This window comes from Podarcis tiliguerta (genome assembly GCF_965153285.1).
Source record: "Podarcis tiliguerta genome assembly, chromosome: 12".
NCBI lineage: Eukaryota > Metazoa > Chordata > Lepidosauria > Squamata > Lacertidae > Podarcis > Podarcis tiliguerta.
Genome location: NC_139545.1, coordinates 45,455,536 through 45,475,007, shown reverse-complemented (window position 1 = coordinate 45,475,007; position 19,472 = coordinate 45,455,536). Strand labels below are relative to the sequence as shown.

General features: G+C 41.3%; 1 protein-coding gene across 1 annotated transcript in view; it reads right to left on the bottom strand.

The window, feature by feature from the left end:
* Window positions 1-19,472, bottom strand: part of LARP4B (La ribonucleoprotein 4B) — a 58,731-nt gene that overhangs the window by 4,624 nt on the left and 34,635 nt on the right. Inside the window, exons 5-16 of the mRNA XM_083406358.1 lie at window positions 17,955-18,036; window positions 14,774-14,910; window positions 13,712-13,815; window positions 12,574-12,684; window positions 11,857-11,910; window positions 11,550-11,756; window positions 9,780-9,886; window positions 7,593-7,844; window positions 4,510-4,555; window positions 2,930-3,097; window positions 870-994; window positions 387-498 (exon numbers count right to left, since the gene is read on the bottom strand). Coding sequence (XP_083262484.1) covers window positions 387-498; window positions 870-994; window positions 2,930-3,097; window positions 4,510-4,555; window positions 7,593-7,844; window positions 9,780-9,886; window positions 11,550-11,756; window positions 11,857-11,910; window positions 12,574-12,684; window positions 13,712-13,815; window positions 14,774-14,910; window positions 17,955-18,036 — 1,505 coding nt within the window. The remainder of the gene's footprint in view (window positions 1-386; window positions 499-869; window positions 995-2,929; window positions 3,098-4,509; window positions 4,556-7,592; window positions 7,845-9,779; window positions 9,887-11,549; window positions 11,757-11,856; window positions 11,911-12,573; window positions 12,685-13,711; window positions 13,816-14,773; window positions 14,911-17,954; window positions 18,037-19,472) is intronic.

Genomic DNA, 19,472 nt, shown 5'->3' with positions numbered 1-19,472 from the left:
AAACAAATTAGCTGAGACCTGTAGTGCAACAAACGTGTGTCCGCAATGATTAGAAAGGCAGCTCACTAAGCAGTATTGTGGCTGCTGAGGACATGGCATATTTTGGGGCACTTCAACTGATCATGGAAGTTCTCACCACCTGGTGGCCATGAGAGCCATCAAGTAATGCCAAGAAAGTAGGTAGCACCAGGAAAGCAGAGAAGATTTCTAGCTCTCCTTTTCTCTACCCCACCTCCCCTCAACTTCTTTGTTCTCAGGAAGCCAAGTCATTTGGAATTTTCTTGATTTTTTTTATTGCAGTAAATAACTCCTCCATCATTTAATAGCTGAGGACAGAAGGTACTAATTAAACAGAGAATGCCTTAATGAATGTCAAATGCACTTACTGCTACAGCAGCCCCATTGACTTGTACTGATTTGCAAGCGGTAGTGAGTACAGAAGAAAGTCTTTCAATATTTGGGGTCTCTCTCTGCTGCTTGTCCATGACTTTGGAGTCACTGCAAAGTAGTACAAAGCAAGATGTGAATGTAATGAACAACTTTGCGTTCAGCACACTAAAGTCAACATGCAGAAGCCTCTATTCCTGTCTTTTGCTGTAGGGAACCAATGATCATTTGCTCCTCCCACTTTGGATGCATGCAAATGATGCTTTTTCTCCTCTTTGAGAGTCAGGCTTAAAGTTAGTGTTTGAGCATGCGAGATTAAAAGTAAATTCTAGACTACTGCTGTGGGTCACGCATGGGGTGTTATTGAACTGAATTTTTCAAGAGCTATTCACACCGTGTCACACCTAACCTTTTGATGATGGAAAATGCAAACGGTTGATTCAGAGCAGTATATTTAAAGCCATGTATAATTAAGTCCTTACTCAGGAGGCTGGGATGGGGAAGGAGACCTTTCAAACGTCCCGGGTAGAGGAGAAGAAACTGGCAACAAAGGCTCCCGAGGAACTCCTGATGGAATAGTGTTTGCACTAGTAGTCGCGCTGAGGTTCTGAAGAAAACGAATTTCGGGTTATTTCAAATGCATTTCAACTCACAGCAACATACACTCAAAGCCTTTACAGAAGCAGACTTGGAAAAAAGATTCCAACAGAGCCCAAGAAACAGTTAAACATTTCAGTGTGGTATAGTATCGTATCAAAATACTTTTATTTCCAAAGTGTCGATAGATATCTTTTCAAAAAGAGAGCAAGAGCATCAAGTGTGTGGGAATGATTCATGTTCTTATGTCGCTGCATTGTTTTATATTTTCTGGATGCCCCATGATCCTATTATAAAGCAGCTGTGTTCTGTTATAAATCAAGCATTGCTAGGAGTGGTTCCTTTTTGTTTTCCAATGTATTCCTGATCAATAAAAAATTGGTGTGGCGGGAGCAAATTTTTATTCTGAAAGTGTGGCCCAGCGAAAGAAGTTTGAGAAACACTTACCTAGAGCAATAGCTCCAGAGAACTCAAAACAAGTTTAGGAACTGTTTGGTTTGGATGCAGAACACTGCTTGTTTGAACAAGCGCCCTCTAAATCTGGCCTTCCCCCAACCCTCCAATCCCAGCGCAGATTTGGAGAGGGTGCAGGCAGGAGGAAGAAGGGAGGAAAGTTCTGTTGCATGAGCATAAATGCTTGTGCTGGCAGAACAAGTTGGTTGTATGCTGGCCTTTTGTATGCTGATTGCATCTGCGCCACACCACACAATGACCCATAACCCTCAGCAGTGGTTTTAAGGGATTAGTGAGAATGCTTTATTCAGCAGGCAGGACTCTGCACAGGGCTGCTTGCACCCAAGCCTTTTATTCCAAGCAGGAGTATCGAATAAACTGCAGCGCTTGGTAGTGGCTAAAGCTGAGTAGACCAGCACAAGCCATCGTGTATACTAAGAGAAATTCAATTCTCTGAGTGTGGATCCTTATGCAGGCAGAATGAACAAGAGGGAGCAGAGACTGAGGGAACTCCAAAGTTTACAGTGCGGGGGGGGGAGGGTTTGGGGTTTCAAAATATCTGGGGTGTGTGTGTTATGGAATAGAGCATGCTGTAAGAGGACACGACTGGCTGGCACCACAAACAGGAAAATCCCACACTGCTACTTTTTTGTGCCAGGTGTCATTTCTGCAACAAGTGAAAAGGTCTCATGTTCATTCGATGCCATCTCTCACTAGAGGCCCAAGAGAACCTTTGACCAAACCCTCTGGAGAGCTCCTTGTCAGTGATGATAGTACTGTATTTTAATTCTGGATGTATATTTGTGCAGTTGGCTTCTATGCTTCTAAACCGTTCAGAAGTCTGTTTGGGTATTAAAACTAAGGCAAGGTTGACTATTCATCTTATTAAGTAGAAGGTGGCACCTTTACAGATGGTTGTTATGAGCTTTGCATCTGGGCAAGGACGACCATATCTTGAAACAGCACCCTTTTCCTTCCAGATTTTCTTTGATCATCAATAAGAATGTGCTGCAGCAATAAAACGGCTGGCAGATTTGCAAAGCTAAGCAGAGTCCAGTGTGGTCTCAAATTGGATGGGGGGCCACTTGTTGAGATTCCTGCATTGCAGGGAGGTGGACTAGCGGACCCTCAGGTCCCTTCCAACTCGTAATCTATGATACTAAGGGTTCTGTGTTCATCTAGCCACTGATACGAACCTCTTTGGACCAGTTCCACAAGCAGATGTAGGTTTGTTTAAGAAATCTGTCTGTTACTCAGCTACAGTTTACAGTCTGTTACTCAGCTACAGTTTACTGAAATCCAATTTAATAAGCCAGCCCCGCTTCAGATGAATTTGCAACCTAGCATTAACTCTTTTCTGACAAATGTTTCACAAGTGTCGCAGATCGATTCACAGCACAAGGCAGGCTTCCCAAAGCAGAAAAAAGGCAATTGCTAGGGGGAGGGATGCCCTCATTTGCAGATCCCCTGCCCAGTTCAACTGCATACTCACTCTTTCTTTCGATGTTCCTCCTACTATCACATTTGATAGTCTGTTTTCAAACAAGTCTTCAGTTTTTAGATTCCCAGCAGCTCCAGGCAATGGAGGGAAACTGGACAGTCCCAATTCAAAACTTGGGGATGGAGGCTTTGGTGGTGGTGGAGACTGCGTTTGTCCTCTCTGCGAGAGAAAAAAGTGCCGGGTAAGAAATGTTAGGCTTCACTGAAAGACTATGAACTTTTAAAAACATCTTAACATTAGTCATCTACTTGGCTTTTTAAAAAACAAACAAACTATTGCCACACTGCTATATGCATCTATGTCCCAATATTCTCCAAATACTTCTTTAACAAAACAAAAGTAAGTCATACAGATTATCATTTCTATCCACAAAAATGAAAGGAGTTCTTTGTGAACCATCTGTATAGTTTCAAAAACCATTTTAAGGGACTAAAATACATGAAGACATAGACCCAGGCCAGGATCGAAATGACCACATGTGAACTACTCATGTTCAAGCACTTGTGAAATATGAGGTGTGTAAGGCACGCGGGTAGCACTGTGGGTTAAACCACAGAGCCCAGGACTTGCCAATCAGAAGGTCAGCAGTTCGAATCCCCGAGACAGGGTGAGCTCCCGTTGCTCGGTCCCTGCTCCTGCCAAGCTAGCAGTTCGAAACACATCAAAGTGCAAGTAGATAAATAGGTACCACTCTGGTGGGAAGGTAAACGGCGTTTCCATGCGCTGCTCTGGTCCGCCAGAAGCGGCTTAGTCATGCTGGCCACATGACCCAGGAGCTGTACGCCGGCTCCCTCGGCCAATAAAGTGAGATGAGTGTCGCAACGCCTCGCTCATCGTCACGACTGGACCTAATGGTCAGGGGTCTCTTTACCTTTAAAATGACACATCAGCTATGCACATGGAAACATGTTTCCACAGAGACCACACTCGCTTGATCATGGCCCCAGTTGGTTTGCTACAGGCAAATTGAAAATGATGGCAGACTTAACGGGAGAACCTGCAAGTCTCATACTTCATTTAAAAGGCTGTTTCTACCATTGCACACATGGAGAAAGTTTTAAAGGAAGCTGGTCATCAACCAGATGCAGTCACTGGGGGAGGAACTACACAGAAGGGGGGGGCACATCTAAATGCACAAAACATCCCTCACGGTGTATAAGATACCACCTCAAAAGAGGAGGAAAATGGCTTGGAATTGGGGTGATAAAGATTTGGGAGGGAAAAAGGAACCAAGAGGAGACAAGAGTTGGGGGAAATGGGGATCAAGGAGGATTTGCATGACCTTATCTTCGCAAAGAAGCAGATCTAAGATCCATTTTGTTATGGGGATTTTCTCCTTCCAATGAAAGCAGACTAGTCTCTGGGTGGGAGGAGAAATAGTGGACGGGTGGGTGAGGACCATTTTAGCAAAGCCTGCTTTTCAGTAACCCTGATGGGAAAAAATGACTCTGCCTTGGTATTCACCTCACGACCCTCAGGAGCTACTGCCTGTATTTTATATCATACAATCATGTCAATCATTTCATGTATTACTATGTCATTCATGATATTTGCAGCCATAACAAACTCACCGTAAACTTGTCTTCTCTCTTCTTTCGATAGCCATACGAGTTTTTCCTGGAAGCAGAAAAATCAATGTAATAAGAAACTTACCGGTACTTTTGCTCTATGCATCGCTGGTAAGAAGCTCACTACATGACCTTATCTCTTGGCCTATCAACCTCACAGAGTCGCTGGGAGGATATGATCTTTTGGGAGGGAGGTGGAATAATGTTGTATGTCACCTTAATTCCCTGGCTGCATCATTGTAACTTCCTCCACGTCAGATTATTTAATTAACCCTGCCTATTCATAAAAGCAGGGGGATGCTAAATAGGTAAAGGTAATGCAAGCAATTAGTTTTCCCAGCATGCTTTCTAACTGGCAGATCCTGGTTTTGGAATGGAATTCCAGTACTTGTGGTGTGCTGCAAGCTTGAGTCTTTGTAACCGTCACCTGAATATTATTTATTTATATAATTCCTAAAATTTCCACACCACTTGATTGTAAAAAAAAAAAAAAAAAAAAAGGTCAAAGCGGTTTACAAACAGAGATAAAACAAGAAGGTTGAGCAAAATTCACAGCCATTACTTTGAAACATGCAAAGTTAAAACAGATTAAAGTTACCTCAGCTTTCTAAGTATCTGGTTAGCTTGTTTAAACAATAATGTTTCTAGCAGGCGCCAAAAAGAGTACAGTGAAGGCGCCTGCTTTATCTCAAGTGGCAGGGAGTTCCAAAGTACAGGTGCTGCCATTATTCTCTGGCTAGAACTTTAAAGCATAGGAAGCTGACAGAAGTCATTCACCTGTACAGCCTTCTTGTTCTTCAGAGAATACAATCAAATCCTGACACACATTAAATAACCTGCATTTCAACTATTAAGCTGCAAAGATTGCATTACCGCTTCATTTTCCAGTTTTTGTCAATGAAAAATATGTTGATAAATAATACATTCTGGAAGAATGGCAGTTAGCTTTCTTCGGTTTGCTTTTATCTGAAAGCCGGCTGGGGAGCCCCATCAGGCAAAAAGGAGGGAATATAAACAAACCAACAAATTCCCCACCACTATTTCCCCCCATGTCTTCCTGTGCTTTTGTCTCAAATGATTAAGGGCTGACTATACCACAGCCAAGTACATGGTGCTCTTGCTCCTGTTTTTTGTAAAAAAGAAGAAGTTTTTATTCAAGATTTCCTTGTGTTACAAAACAAACATATAAACAAGGAAAAGTACAAATAATGTCTCCATTTTTTATTCATAGTGCCTTTTTCACAGTTCGTTTACGTTTGGTATGAGACACTATTGTCGTGGACATCATGCAGTTGCTTTCGTTCTCTTGCATAGTGTTAGTGCTCCTTGTTCAAGGCAAGCTACATTGTTCTACTATCCATACCACGGCTTGGTTCCTGTATAAATATCTGCAGCACTAGGAATTCGGGGTTTCTTGCAAGCTTACAGGAGACTTAAATCCTTTGTAAGCAACTGTCTCACAATTCCCTTATGTTTTCTAAGTAACAAATAATGGCAATGCACATGAGGCTGATTAGTAATAGATTTTTATAAGGGACCAAAAAGACTGAAGTGCTGAGTTCTGCTCAGGGTTCCAGCCACTCCATTCGATTCCAATTCTCTATGCAGTTTTGGTATTACAAATGGTAGCAAGAAATGACTGCATTCATAGAAGAAGAGTCTGCAGCGGCAAATAAGAACTAGCATAGTAACACCAGGCACAAGGGCTAGACTGTAAGACAGTAGCTTGACAACAGATACCTACAAAGGCTTATGAAATCTATCAATCTGCTCTTAGCATTCAGATGACGGGATAGGGGAAGAATGACAAAAATTCAATTGAGTGTGCATGTGTACGTGTAATATCTCATAGATTTGCAGTAAAATAAAAAGGTGTCCAGAGCACTACTACTGGAAACAAACAAGAGGAAAAGTTGAAAACCACCGCTTATCAATGCTAATGAAGTGCAAGGTCCAATAAGCATTTACATTGCAATGATGGCACACAGAGAAAGCCATGCCTATTCAGACCGTTCAAGCAGCACAGAAATAAATTTCTGGCAAGGAATTGGGCTTCCTAAAAACATCTCTTACAAAAACACCATCCCCACCCCCCACATTTCCAGTTTCATCACTCTGGCAGAGAAAGCTCTGTTGAAGGCTTAGAAACCAAAAGGAATGTTTGGCAGATTATTAAGATGTCTTTTGTGCCCTCCAGTTCTTCCTTAAAATTCTTGTCCCTAGCCCGTGCAATATCAACTGACCCCCCACCAAATAAAGTATTTGTGTTCCTGAAAAGACCAGATGCAGCCAGCTTGCGGTCTTCATTCTGAGCACAATTTCTCCCTGTCAAATCACAGAGCACCAAGCAGCAAAGGTTCTAGGATCCCAGGGTAAGGTCTGAAGGCCAATGAGATCACCACCTTGGTAGAACTAAGCAGGTCGTAGCCTAGCCAGTACCTGCATGGGAGCCACATGAGCAGTGTCTTGGACTCCATAACCGAAAGCAGGCAAGATAAATAAGTAAGCTAAATTGGAACTTCCAAATTATGTTATTAGATTGAATATGGTTTGCCATATCTTGATATGGACCCTAGTTTAACACCAAAACACTTTCCCAACCAGATGTTTCTTTTTTTAGTTCGGTACTTCTTCACTTCGACTTGTCACCATGTTAATGCCTCTTTCTACAAGCAATTATTTCCCTCTCTTGGACTCATTGCCCTAGAAGGATTCCAAACTGTTGCAGTCCTCTTTATGTAGCCATCAGAAATCTTCCCACTCACTTCAGTCTGCCAATTCTTTGTGTCAATACAGATTCTAATCTTTTTGTTAGTAAGCATCTTCTCAGTTCTTGCACGCCTGTTTTCTTAGATGTACCTCATCTGTGGAATTTCTTTCCCAGCCTCTCATTTATACAAAAACCCTTTTAAAAAAATGCTTTTAAAAGTTATTTTCTTTTCTCTTTCCCTGCAATTCACTCTCCCTCCTCACCTGGGGTTTCATCTTCCACTTTTCATGACTCCCACATGGTGGAAACATGATTTAATTGAGCTCTGAGCAGCACTTAGTCAACAAAAGTGCTTAATAAATGTTCCAGTACTCACCTTCCTCTACCTAAGCTTGGGGATGAGTCTAAAGCAGCAGGCTCTACTCGCCCACTGCCCACTTCGCGCTTGGTATAACTTGTCGTACTTTGCATCCGTGTCCTGTTTTGCCCTGGTTGCCTTGTTTGCGGGCTCCTGACACCGTTGATTAAGCGGTCAGCAGAAAAATTGAATATTGTAGGGCTCTCTAAAAGTCCTGGCCCTCTGTCCGCACTGGGTATTGTATGCCGTAGATGTGATTTGCTGGGATTTCTGGGGGAGAAACAAAAGATGTAATTTAAACCATCGTGCAAAATCTGCAGACAACTTCCAGAACTGCGCTGAAGAACTTTCTAAAGGCTATTCCTTTTATAGCATAAGGCAAATGTTTACCGAATACATAAATTGTTCAGGCTGTGGCGGGAATCCACCCAACACTCATGGGAAAATGTGGCGTGATCTTTTAGAGCAATCAAAGGAAACTTTATTACATAACATGACAAAGGTCTGTAATTTTATCAGGACAAGTTGTAACAATTGCCTTCTTCTCAAAATCTATCTTCTACAAAGAAGATACATTTACTTCTACAAAGTCTATTTATATGGAAAGGCCTGGTGCTTCTTTTTTTAATATAATTTTTATTGAATGGTTTTATGTTACAAAAAACAATACAGCCATACTACCACTAAATATAATTAAGAAATAAAAATTACATACATCGATATTTAGTTTGTTATTTGTTATTTACCGTCTTATTTCCTCCCAAACATTGCATACAACAACACACATGTGTGCAGACACCCACACACCCACAGAAAATGATAACAATGAAAGTAAATATTTTTCCCCTTTTATCTTCCAAAATCTGTTCTTCAACTTTGACTTCCTGTCAAGTCCCTTTGCATATGTTCTAACTTACATTTGAACGTACACAAAACAATAAACCTTTCTATATAATTTTTCTAATACATTCTGAAAAGATAATAAATCCTTAATTGTTGTCCAGAAAGGCCTGGTGCTTCTGTAGATGCAATGGCTTCCATCATGAGAATGTGCGCTCCACCCACCTTAACCACGAAGGATATCTTGGCATCAATCTTAACTGTGGTTAACTCTCTGTCTGGTTAGCCTGAACCAGTGGATAAGATGGGAGGGTGGAATTTACTCTGGGGTAGAGGTACAGTGGTACCTCGGGTTACAGACGCTTCAGGTTACAGACTCCGCTAACCCAGAAATAGTACCTCGGGTTAAGAACTTTGCTTCAGGATTAGAACAGAAATCGTGCTCTGGCGGTGCAGCAGCAGCAGCGGGAGGCCCCATTAGCTTAAGTGGTGCTTCAGGTTAAGAACAGTTTCAGGTTAAGAACGGACCTCCAGAACGAATTAAGTTCTTAACCCGAGGTAGCACTGTATGTGATTTTACGTTCCGTTCCCATCTTTTAACCACAGTCAAGAGAGAGTGGTCATTCTATACGTATCTGCCCTTGGGGATATTAAATACCTTGCAGCTCCAGGACTGACTCTATTCTCCTCCTAGCCATCATCCCCTCTCCTCCCACTGCTTCACATTCATGTAGTTCAGTTCTTCTGGCTCTAGAAGCCAACAATGTCTCTTTTAGAAGAAGCCTGCCGCATCACATTGAGATCTGTGGCCACAGCACTTCATGAAGACACAATGCCTGCAATTCTTGTAAAATTAGTATTCCTCCTAGCAGCATAGATTTCCATTTGGGGAGGTCACGTAGGCCACTTCCCTTAATCAACTGTTCAAATTGCTACTGTAACATTAACATAACCCAGGGTTGTAATTAAGGTCTGGGTTTTTTTAAAAAATAAAAAACCAATTTCAGTGGTACCTCGGGTTACAAACACCTCGGGTTACAGACTCTGCTAACCCAGAAGTAGTACCTCAGGTTAAGAACTTTACCTCAGGATGAGAACAGAAATTGTGTGCTGGTGGCGTGGCAGGCCCCATTAGCTAAAGTGGTGCCTCAGGTTAAGAACGGGACCTCCGGAACGAATTAAGTTCGTAACCAGAGGTACCACTGGAATGGTTCTTTATACAATTATTAACTGAGGAGAGGCCATAGTATTCAAGAGAAGTGAACATCCCAAAGTGATACATACTCCTGGCAAATGCCATTCCAACAGATACCCATGACATATATAACTTAGCGCAAAAGATGAAAACTTATCTCCAGAACTTGCCTGCTTCTGGGAGTATACTGCCTGAGTGAAGTCAGTGGAGAAGTAGTAGGCTTGAAAGTAGGAGATGTAAAACCATTGATAAATCCAGTATTTGGAAACGGTGTTACCTATGGAACAGAAGTACTGCAAGTTACACAGCTGTAAATTTAAGAGACTCTCAAGTGTTCTTGAAATGACCTCACAGGACTGATTTTTACATTAAAATCACCACCCGCTGGCCCAGGTGTATAGCCCAGCTAGACCAGGATCCAGTCCTCATAGTGGCGAACCAGTTAAGTTAGTTAATTTATTCATTTAGTATGCCATTCTTCCTCAGAAGATCACAGCGTGGTTCGCAACATAAAAATACTAAATACTAAATAAAACAAAAGCAAACCAATAATCACCCTGCCAAACACACATCTACGGTAAATGGCCTGACTATGGAGTAATGTTTTTGCCTGGCACCTAAAGATATGTAATGAAGGCACCAGGTGAACTTCCCTGAGGATAACATCCTACAGATGAGGAGCCACCACAGAAAAGGCCCGCTCTTGTGTTGCCATCCTCTGGACCTCTTATGGAGGGGGAGCATGAAAAAAGGGCCTCAGGTGATGATTGCAAGGTCCGGGTTGGCGGTCCTTGACATAATGGTGGCCCTGAGCTGTTTAAGGCTTTATAGGTCAAAACCAGTACTTTGAATTGGACCCAGAAAATAATTGGCAGCTAGTGCAGTCAAGCCAGGATTGGTGTAATATGCTCAAACTGTCTTGTCCACAGAATTCTGCACCAGCATAAGTTTCTGAACTGTCTTCAGAGGCAGCCCCATGTACAATGTGTTGCAGTAATCTAACCTAGAGGTTACCAGAAGCATTTGGAGACCTGAAAGCCTGATCTGAGTGCATCCCACCCCCAATTTGTGATTCCCAGCAACTGGCATTCAAAAAGTCATGCTTAACATTTTTATTTTATGTTTTTGCCTTTTATCTCTGACCCAAGTGTTATGTTTATGCTATGGCTTCTCAAAAAATATGGGTATTCTGGACAGTTTTCATGAATTCCAAGGAAACTATCTGAAGGACTCCTCAGAAGTGAGGTTATGATCTGAAACAGCCCAGTCCTGTGTCTCAGCCAATTTTCTCTTCCAAATTACCCATCTTCCTTTTGCATGGAGAATATTCAACATGTGCCTGGGGCCACTGGATTGCAAAAAGGAAGGAGAATGAAGCATACTTCCTCTTAAGACCTATGTATTCTGGGGTGTACAGTCAACTGATGTCTCAAATCAATTGCTCCTTTACATAAAAAAATTTTGTGTCTGCAGAAAGTTAGCATGTAAGGGAGAGGCTGAGGTCAAAACCTCTTATGCACTGCATGTAGTTTGGAAGTCTGAAATGCAATGAGGATTCTGCCATGCAATTTTACTTAATATGTAGCTTGAGTGTAACACCTGGTCTTAAGATTATGAGGATAAATAATCAAGTCCTTAGTTCCTATCACCACTTCAATTTACACTGAAGGGGATTTAACAGAATTAAAAACATTCAAGAGGCCTTCTTTCTCATTGTCTTTAGCTACTCCGACTTGCTGCTACAAAATAATCTAAAAATGAGGAACATGGTGTAATGCTAATATATGGGTTGAGAAGTAAGAGTACGTAAAACAGATTCAGGAAGTACACCAGTTATTATGGAGCTATAAACTGAATCTAGTATGCCCCGATTATATTCAAGACTAAGTAACAACATGAACATTTAAAAAGCAACAAAGGAATGATTCTGAAGTGCTCACCAGTGATGGATCAAGATAGCTATGTGTTGTTGACCACGTCTGTGGGGCAATTAAGCTGTACAGTGGAAACTGCTGTTGGGGGCTGTATACTGGAGGTATGTAAAATGATGTTGTATAACGCTGTGTGTAGATGTTCATGTCCAGAGGTCTGTATCCATTCTTTGGCAAAAATGTATTTATAGCTATAGCCTTTGCTTTTATTCTTGCCTAGAAGACAGAAGAGCATGCTCTTAGAAGAATCAGCCTTAGAGAACGACGACCACTTTCAGAAGTCTTTCAGTGAACACTAAAAACAAAACATATTTACCTTAATTGGTTTTCCTTGGAAGGTTTTCACTTCTTCTCTAAGGTATCTATAAGCCTTTAAGAATGAAAAATAAGTTTGCGTGAAAGGCAGCAGATGTAGTAAGTTAACAAGAAAAAGTATATCATTATGCACACACAGATACTAACACAAACAATATCAGTTCTTCCCTATTTAAGAATACTTGGCTCCAATTCAGGTTTATACTGGATTATAGACAGGTCCTCAGCGTAAGGTCAGAGGCATTATCAGGTTTCATTTTAACCCTGCTTGGCAATGATCATATGTGGTACTAAAATCATAGTAAAGATGGCAGCAGGAAGCTACTTACTCCATTTCAAAAATTCCACTCTAGGTCTAAACCAGCTTTTGAGAGCAGCCCAGACAAGAAAGGCACAATTAAGACTTATCGTAATCAACAGCAGTTGGCTGAATCACTGCTTTTAGTAGGATTTAAAATTTCCAAGAAGTACATGGATTCTAGACTTAATTATGGAAACCATGACTAGACAACAATGAATTTCTCTGAATTATGAAGGCTGCTGTTCTGTGCAACTATATGATGTCTTCCTGCCATTTCTTACATGAACATTGTATTATGGACCAACTTTGTTTGTGGAGGTCTGTTCACATCACCTCAGTCAAGAGTCACCGCAATCAATCTCCAAAACCGATAATTGACACAAACTATATACGCGCAACAAAAAAGTGAGAGCTTACCTGCTGTGCATCTGCTTCAGACTCAAATGTAATAAACCAGTTGTCATTATAGGCAAACTCACAGTTGATGAACCTAGGCAAGTTATCTCCCTTGAAGAGTGCTTCGACCTCCTAAGGAAAGATTGGTGGGAAAGAGGGTTCACTGACAAGTCCAACATTGGTTCATTGAGGACCAAGCAATGTAAAGGCCTCATTAAAACTGATGGCAAAAAGTACCCAGGCACCAAAATATCACTGGCTATCCTTAATTTCAACAAGAAAGGGCTATGGAGCAGGGTACTGACACTGTCCCATCATTCCAGGGACCTGATTTCTTTTCAACTATGCAAAGGCTGCAACCTAAAGGTTTGATGTTGGTGCCTAAACAATTTCAGGGTGGCACCTGACTAAGTCACACCTATCACTAATTTGAAGTCCATTGATTTCAATTGGGTCTATTCCAGTACAGTTCAGATACTACTCACTGAACTGTAAATACAAAGACATAACGTGTTAACCTTCAATTAACAGATTAACAGCAGATACACCCTTGATTGACGTTCCTAAGTCAAACTTTATGACTCAGGAAATTGTGTTTTCCTGTTAATATCACTCTGCATGAATATTACTTTTTTGATTTTTTTTAACATCTCTTTCTCTTCAAAGAACATTTATTCAACCTCCTTGATCTCTTCTGCTGTCAGTGAGCTAGTTAGAACACCTCACTCAAAATGTTGCCCATTGCTCTACATTTATTGATTTGGAATCTGTCTTCCAGGAGCAGCCTTAACTTTATGGTGGAAGCATGTAGAGAGGCACTCACTGTCTGAAAGCTCCAGAAACGTCTTTCTGACAAGGTATAAATGGCATCTCAGTGGCAATTCAATATTTTCTTTTAAACAGGTATTTAGTTATTGGTTGAGTGTGGGATTGTTTTCCTTGTGTGCTTTATAAAGTTGTGAGTGATATCATGAATGCACAATTATATGGAAGAAAATCTTACTTGGAAAATATTATATGGAAGAAAATCTTACTTGGCCACAAGTGATAGCCGAGAGAGAGAGAATCACAATTAAAGCTGTAGCCATTTAGAACCAAGGTGGATGGGATTTTTTAAAAGCATGTTGTGAATCATTTGACTGCTGTATATGGAACTTACTTCAATTGGAGTAGATTCAGGTACTTCACGTAAAATCACAATGCAGCGATTCTGGTTTGGCCTGACTTTTTCACCCTTCTCGTCCACTTGGACTAAAGGCAATGCTAAGGGAAGACACATACAACACAGTTACTTAGAATTCAACCAGTTAAGCAAGGCTTTGTTTTGCACACACTGCAGTTTTGTAGGACTAGAGTAAGATCTGTTACCTTATTCATCTCCCGTTTGTAAATAAATGTGTACAAATGTGGCACAGGCCAGTCAAGTCTCCCAGGCAAACATCTTACTTTGGGAAAGATCTTTCAAGCCCCTAATTGAAATAAACCAGTTTGGCTCCTGGAGTGTTCACCACACCTCTTAGTGAAGCCTTTCAGAGGGGGGAACCCACTCCTACCAGTCTTATTCGGTTAGAAAGTCCATCTTGTATAGCCCTTTTCCCCACTTTGAAATGAAAGAGTGAACATTCCAATACTACTCTTTGGTACTACACTAAACAAATCACCAGGAGTGACAATCAAGCACTGCACTTATCAGATTCCAAACTGCCTCACACCAAACGGTAATTACTTTCAAATACTTTAGCCATGATACAAAAAATTTACGTTTGACAGGTTTAATTAGAAAACTGCTAAATAAAAATTGCAAATGGTGTGCTGGAGCAGAAACCTGTTAGGTATCTTTTGAAACCAACCTTGGAGAACTTCCACTTAGAAAAGCCTGTAGTGGCTGACGCTAAACAAGCTACATACTGAATATACATTTAACTGCAACAATGCAGAAAGCCTCAGCTGTATCATTTGGATACCAAGTTGAGCAGTTTGACAGAGGGGCATTCTCCAATAAATCTATTGTATAAAACAGAAGATTAAATGGCGGGTCCCTCCCTGCAAGCATGAATTTACTGCTATGACAGGTTTATTGTCATTTAAGTACAGTTTTCTAAATGTTGCACTCACCCACTGGCTTCAACCCCCCCCCCCCCCCGCAATGCTATGCACCTCACAGAACAAAAACTCACTATTCATCTTCAAGTCAAAAATAGGTGCTTTGTCAATTACTTACATCGCAGCACTTCAACAATCAAATCCATATCAGTACTCAGCTTCTTGACGTGATCAAGGTTTGCTACTGTCATTATTGGCACATACTGATCACTGTCCATCTGAGATATAAGGTACATGTCACTGGCAAGATTCTCTCTGTGGAAGGAAAGCAGAGTCTTCATTATAAAACTCCTTCCTTTATCTTTACACAAGCGAAAAAGTTGCATTTGACTTTCTTATCGATCAACATCAATGTACAGTGGACGCTCGAGTTGCGAACATGATCTGTGCGGAAAGCACATTCGCAACCCGCAGCGTCCGCAACCTGCAGTGCTGCGTCTGCGCACGTGCGGGTTGCGATTCGGCGCTTCTGCGCATGCACAAAGTGTGATTTAGCGCTTCTGTGCATGCGCCAAAACCCAGAAGTAGCCCGTTCCGGTACTTCCAGGTTCGGCACGGTGCACAACCCGAAATTGCGCAACCCAAAGCGTCTGTAACCCGAGGTATGACCGTATTAAGGAACTGTCATGTATTTACTTAAAATTCCCTTTGCTACTAGAGTGAAGGAAACAGCCACCTATGAAACTATCTTAGCTTTGTTGCTTGGGTTGAGAGAGAGAGAGAGAGAGAAGCAGAGATTTTCAACATAAGGTGCACCAAACTGGATGCAGCCCACCTGTCAGGTACTTTTAAAACTATGTTTTACAGCGCTAGGGAAACAGAACTGCAAAAAGATTCATCAAGTCCTTAATAGGCCACTTTAGGTTGGACTGGATGACCCTTGAGGTCCCTTCCAACTCCACAATTCTATGAATCTATGTAGCTGGTGCACTGAGTTTAGCTCTGTAGCTCACACACAGACAAGGTTTGTTCAAAACATTGTAGAGCTGGAAGGGTCTCTAAGGATCATCTAGTCCAACACCCTGCAATGCAGAAATATGCAGCTGTCTCTTATTGGGATCAATCCTAAAACCTTGGTGTTATCAGCACCACATTCTAACCAGCTGAGCTATCCAGCTGTCATCTCCAGATGTTGAGAGGTATATTTTATCTTCCATCAAATGAAGTATGGGGTCACAGAGGCTCATGCATGGATAGTATTTGAGGTTTTGGTCTTGAAAATAGCTCAGTTAAGATTTCCAACAGCCAAGCAGCTCCATACATTAAACAATCAGCATACAGGAGGTATCAGTGCCAACCCCCCCCAAACCCCCCCCCCACCTTCCTGCTACAGATGACAAGCCACAACTGACTTAAGTCTATTCTCAATAGTTACTGTTTTCTAAAGCACTGAAAACAAACCTGGCTGCAGACAGAATGAGTGAGTGGCAGCTTTGTTTTTTGTTTTTTGTTTTTTTAAAAAAAACAACTTATCTTGACAGGCTTCAGTATGTAAATTAGCAAAGCGAGAAGAAAAACAAATTACATATTTAACTGAGAAAAAAATTAATAGATTCCATATGTATTTACTCTGTAGAATTTTGGTTCCTTCCCATGCTTCTCAAGGTCTGAGTCCACTTCATATATGGATAATGAACTTCTATTAAATCCAGATGCCACAACACTTTTTCCTGCGTTAACACTTAGCAATGAAAATGGGAAGTGACTTATTCCATAGTAATGATTACTTAAGCCAGGTGTGGAGAACATGTGGCCCTCCAGATATTGCTGATCTGCATTTCCATCACCGCTGCCCATTGGCCACGCTCACTAGAGCTGATCTGGAGTTGAAGCTCAGCAGCATCTGAAAGGGCAAAGGTTCCTCACACATGACTTAACCTATCATCCTAAAAGGCAAATACAGTGGTACCTCGCAAGACAAATGCCTCGCAAGACGAAAAACTCGCAAGACGAAAGAGTTTTTTGTTTTTTGAGTTGCTTCGCAAGACGAATTTCCCTATGGGCTTTGCTTCGCAAGATGAAAACGTCTTGCGCCTTTTTCTTAAAACCGTCAATGCATTCCTATGGGAAACCGTCAATGCATTTCCTATGGGAAACCGTGCCTCGCAAGACGAAAAACTCGCAAGACGAAAGAGTTTTTTGTTTTTTGAGTTGCTTCGCAAGACGAATTTCCCTATGGGCTTTGCTTCGCAAGACGAAAACGTCTTGCGCCTTTTTCTTAAAACCGTCAATGCATTCCTATGGGAAACCGTCAATGCATTTCCTATGGGAAACCGTGCTTCGCAAGACGAAAAATTCACAAGACAAAAAAACTCGCAGAACGAATTAATTTCGTCTTGCGAGGCACCACTGTATCTGTAAATTGCTCTGGAAGCCTTTTTCTTTTCTGTTATGAAGAGCGGGATAAAAATGTGGGATAACCAACATGCTTAAGTCTAATTAATGCATGAAGGGTTTGATGCCATAGAGTAAGCTGGCCTGGCAGGCTTAGCTATGTCCCTCCCCTCCAACCTGGGAGGAATGTAATCTAGCCTTATCGCTGTACCTCACAGTCTACTTGAGAAGCTCAATTTGGGAAATCTGAGCTGCTTGCTCCAAGCGCAGACCACATCACTCTAACAGGTCTCTCTTAAATTCCTACACCAATAATTTAGGAACTTTCACCAGTATAACTAAGCCACGTTTTAATGCCTGTGCAACCTTTACTGAATGCTGCATGGAAAAGCACATGGACCTGTCCTTTGTGAGTATATAAATCAACCTTTTTTAACTTATCAAATGAGTGGTCTCTCTCTATGCTGCAGATTTTGCTTTGCTGCAGATTTTGCAAGAATATTTTCCCCAAACCTGGATATTGGCATCTAAGAATTCTATTTTGTATATATCTCTATTTTCCTTGCTACCAACAAAAATGCTTTAAATAAATACAGCATGAGTGGTCACTACTGAATACAGTGGTGCCCCGCAAGACGAATGCCTTGCAAGACGGAAAACCCGCTAGACAAAAGGGTTTTCCGTTTTTCAATGCACTTCGCAGGACAAATTTCTCTATGGGCTTGCTTCGCAAGACGAAAATGTCTTGCGATTCTTGCGATTTTTTTCCACTCCCCACCCCCTTTTTCTAAGGCACTAAGCTGCTAATAGCCTTTTAGCAGCTAATCCGCTAATCCCTTAAACCTTTAATAGCCGCTAAACCGCTAATCCGGTTGCTTCGCAAGACGAAAAAACCGCTAGACGAAGAGACTCACGGAACGGATTCTTTTCGTCTTGCGAGGCACCACTGTACATGTTATGCTTACCTAGATAAACAGAACTCCAGTGTTTTTTTCAGTACTTCTCGCAAGTCTTCCTGACCTTCTGACTGCAGCTGTTCTTTACCTCCTAGAAATGGAAGACATGAGTTTGACAAAGTCAGGGGGGAAACCAAGCCTTCATAAAAAGACATTTCCTTCAAGTGTCAAAGGTCACCTTATTCGCAATGGCAATAGAGGTTAAATAAAGTACCCTTCATATCAACTCATGACACAAAGAGTATCTTGCACCTGATCCTAAATATACGGACTCAGCAGAAACTTTGGTGGAGCTTAGACACACATAAGGGTTGCTTGCATCCACAGTCTACCCACCCCATCTCATTAGAAAAGATTGGCTCCATTGAAAAGCCGAGCAACAATCATTTTATATAACCATCAGTACATAAACAACTGACAAATTAGTTAGGATTCCTTTCCAGTTGCAATAGCTTTTAAGAAATAAGGGTGATGTAAAATATGTAAATATTTGAACAGGAATATATTTTTATATATCTGGAAGCTATCAAGAAGGCCTCTAGTATTTATTTTTTCTGCTCTGTTATGTACATCCTTTACACACTCAATGCAGACAAGTATCTCAAACGTCATCTTTAAAACTTGAAATATATTACTGCGGAGAAAGCAGTTTGAAATATGTGCATAGCACCATGATATAATATGAAAAACATATTCATTTGTTAGCTTCAAAGTACAAAGACCAACATGAAACTCTTATGTAAGAAAGTTGCATTATTCATTATAATTTTAACAGCAAGTGTATGAGCCAGCATTGTGTTTGGTACTACAATGGAAATTCTTGCCATCAGACGTTGCAGCAGACACGAGCTAAATTCTTTTTGCTAAACGGCCTCGGTCCAGTATACCTGAAGGACTGTCTCCACCTCCATCATTCTGCCCGGACACTGAGGTCCAGCGCCGAGGGCCTTCTGGCAGTTCCCTCATTGCGGGAAGTGAGGTTACAGGGAACCAGGCAGAGGGCCTTCTTGGTAGTGGCACCCGCCCTGTGGAACACCCTCCCACCAGATGTCAAAGAGAAAAATAACTATCAAACTTTTAGAAGACATCTAAAGGCTGCCTTGTTTAGGGAAGCTTTTAATGTTTAAAAGGTTATTGTATTTTAGTGTTTTGTTGGAAGCCGCCCAGAGTGGCTGGGGAAACCCAGCCAGATGGGTGGGGTATAAATATTTTATTGTTGTTGTTGTTGTTGTTGCTGTTGTTATTATTATTATTCTATTAAGTAAAAACTTAGATTATCAGTTGGAAAAAAGCAGTAGGGAGCTCCAAATTGATTAAGATGGATAAGAGAATTATATAATGTTTTGAAAAGTTCCTTTTCTGGACTCAGAAGCAATGACACAAGAATTATAATGTTAGGCTGCACTGAACAACATCCAATAATATCTGCCTGTTTGCACAACAGAAAAATGCTTGTGCAATGTGACTTCCCTAGACGAGTTATTAGGTTTCCCCAATAACATTAGTTTAAAACAGAAAGTACCCCAG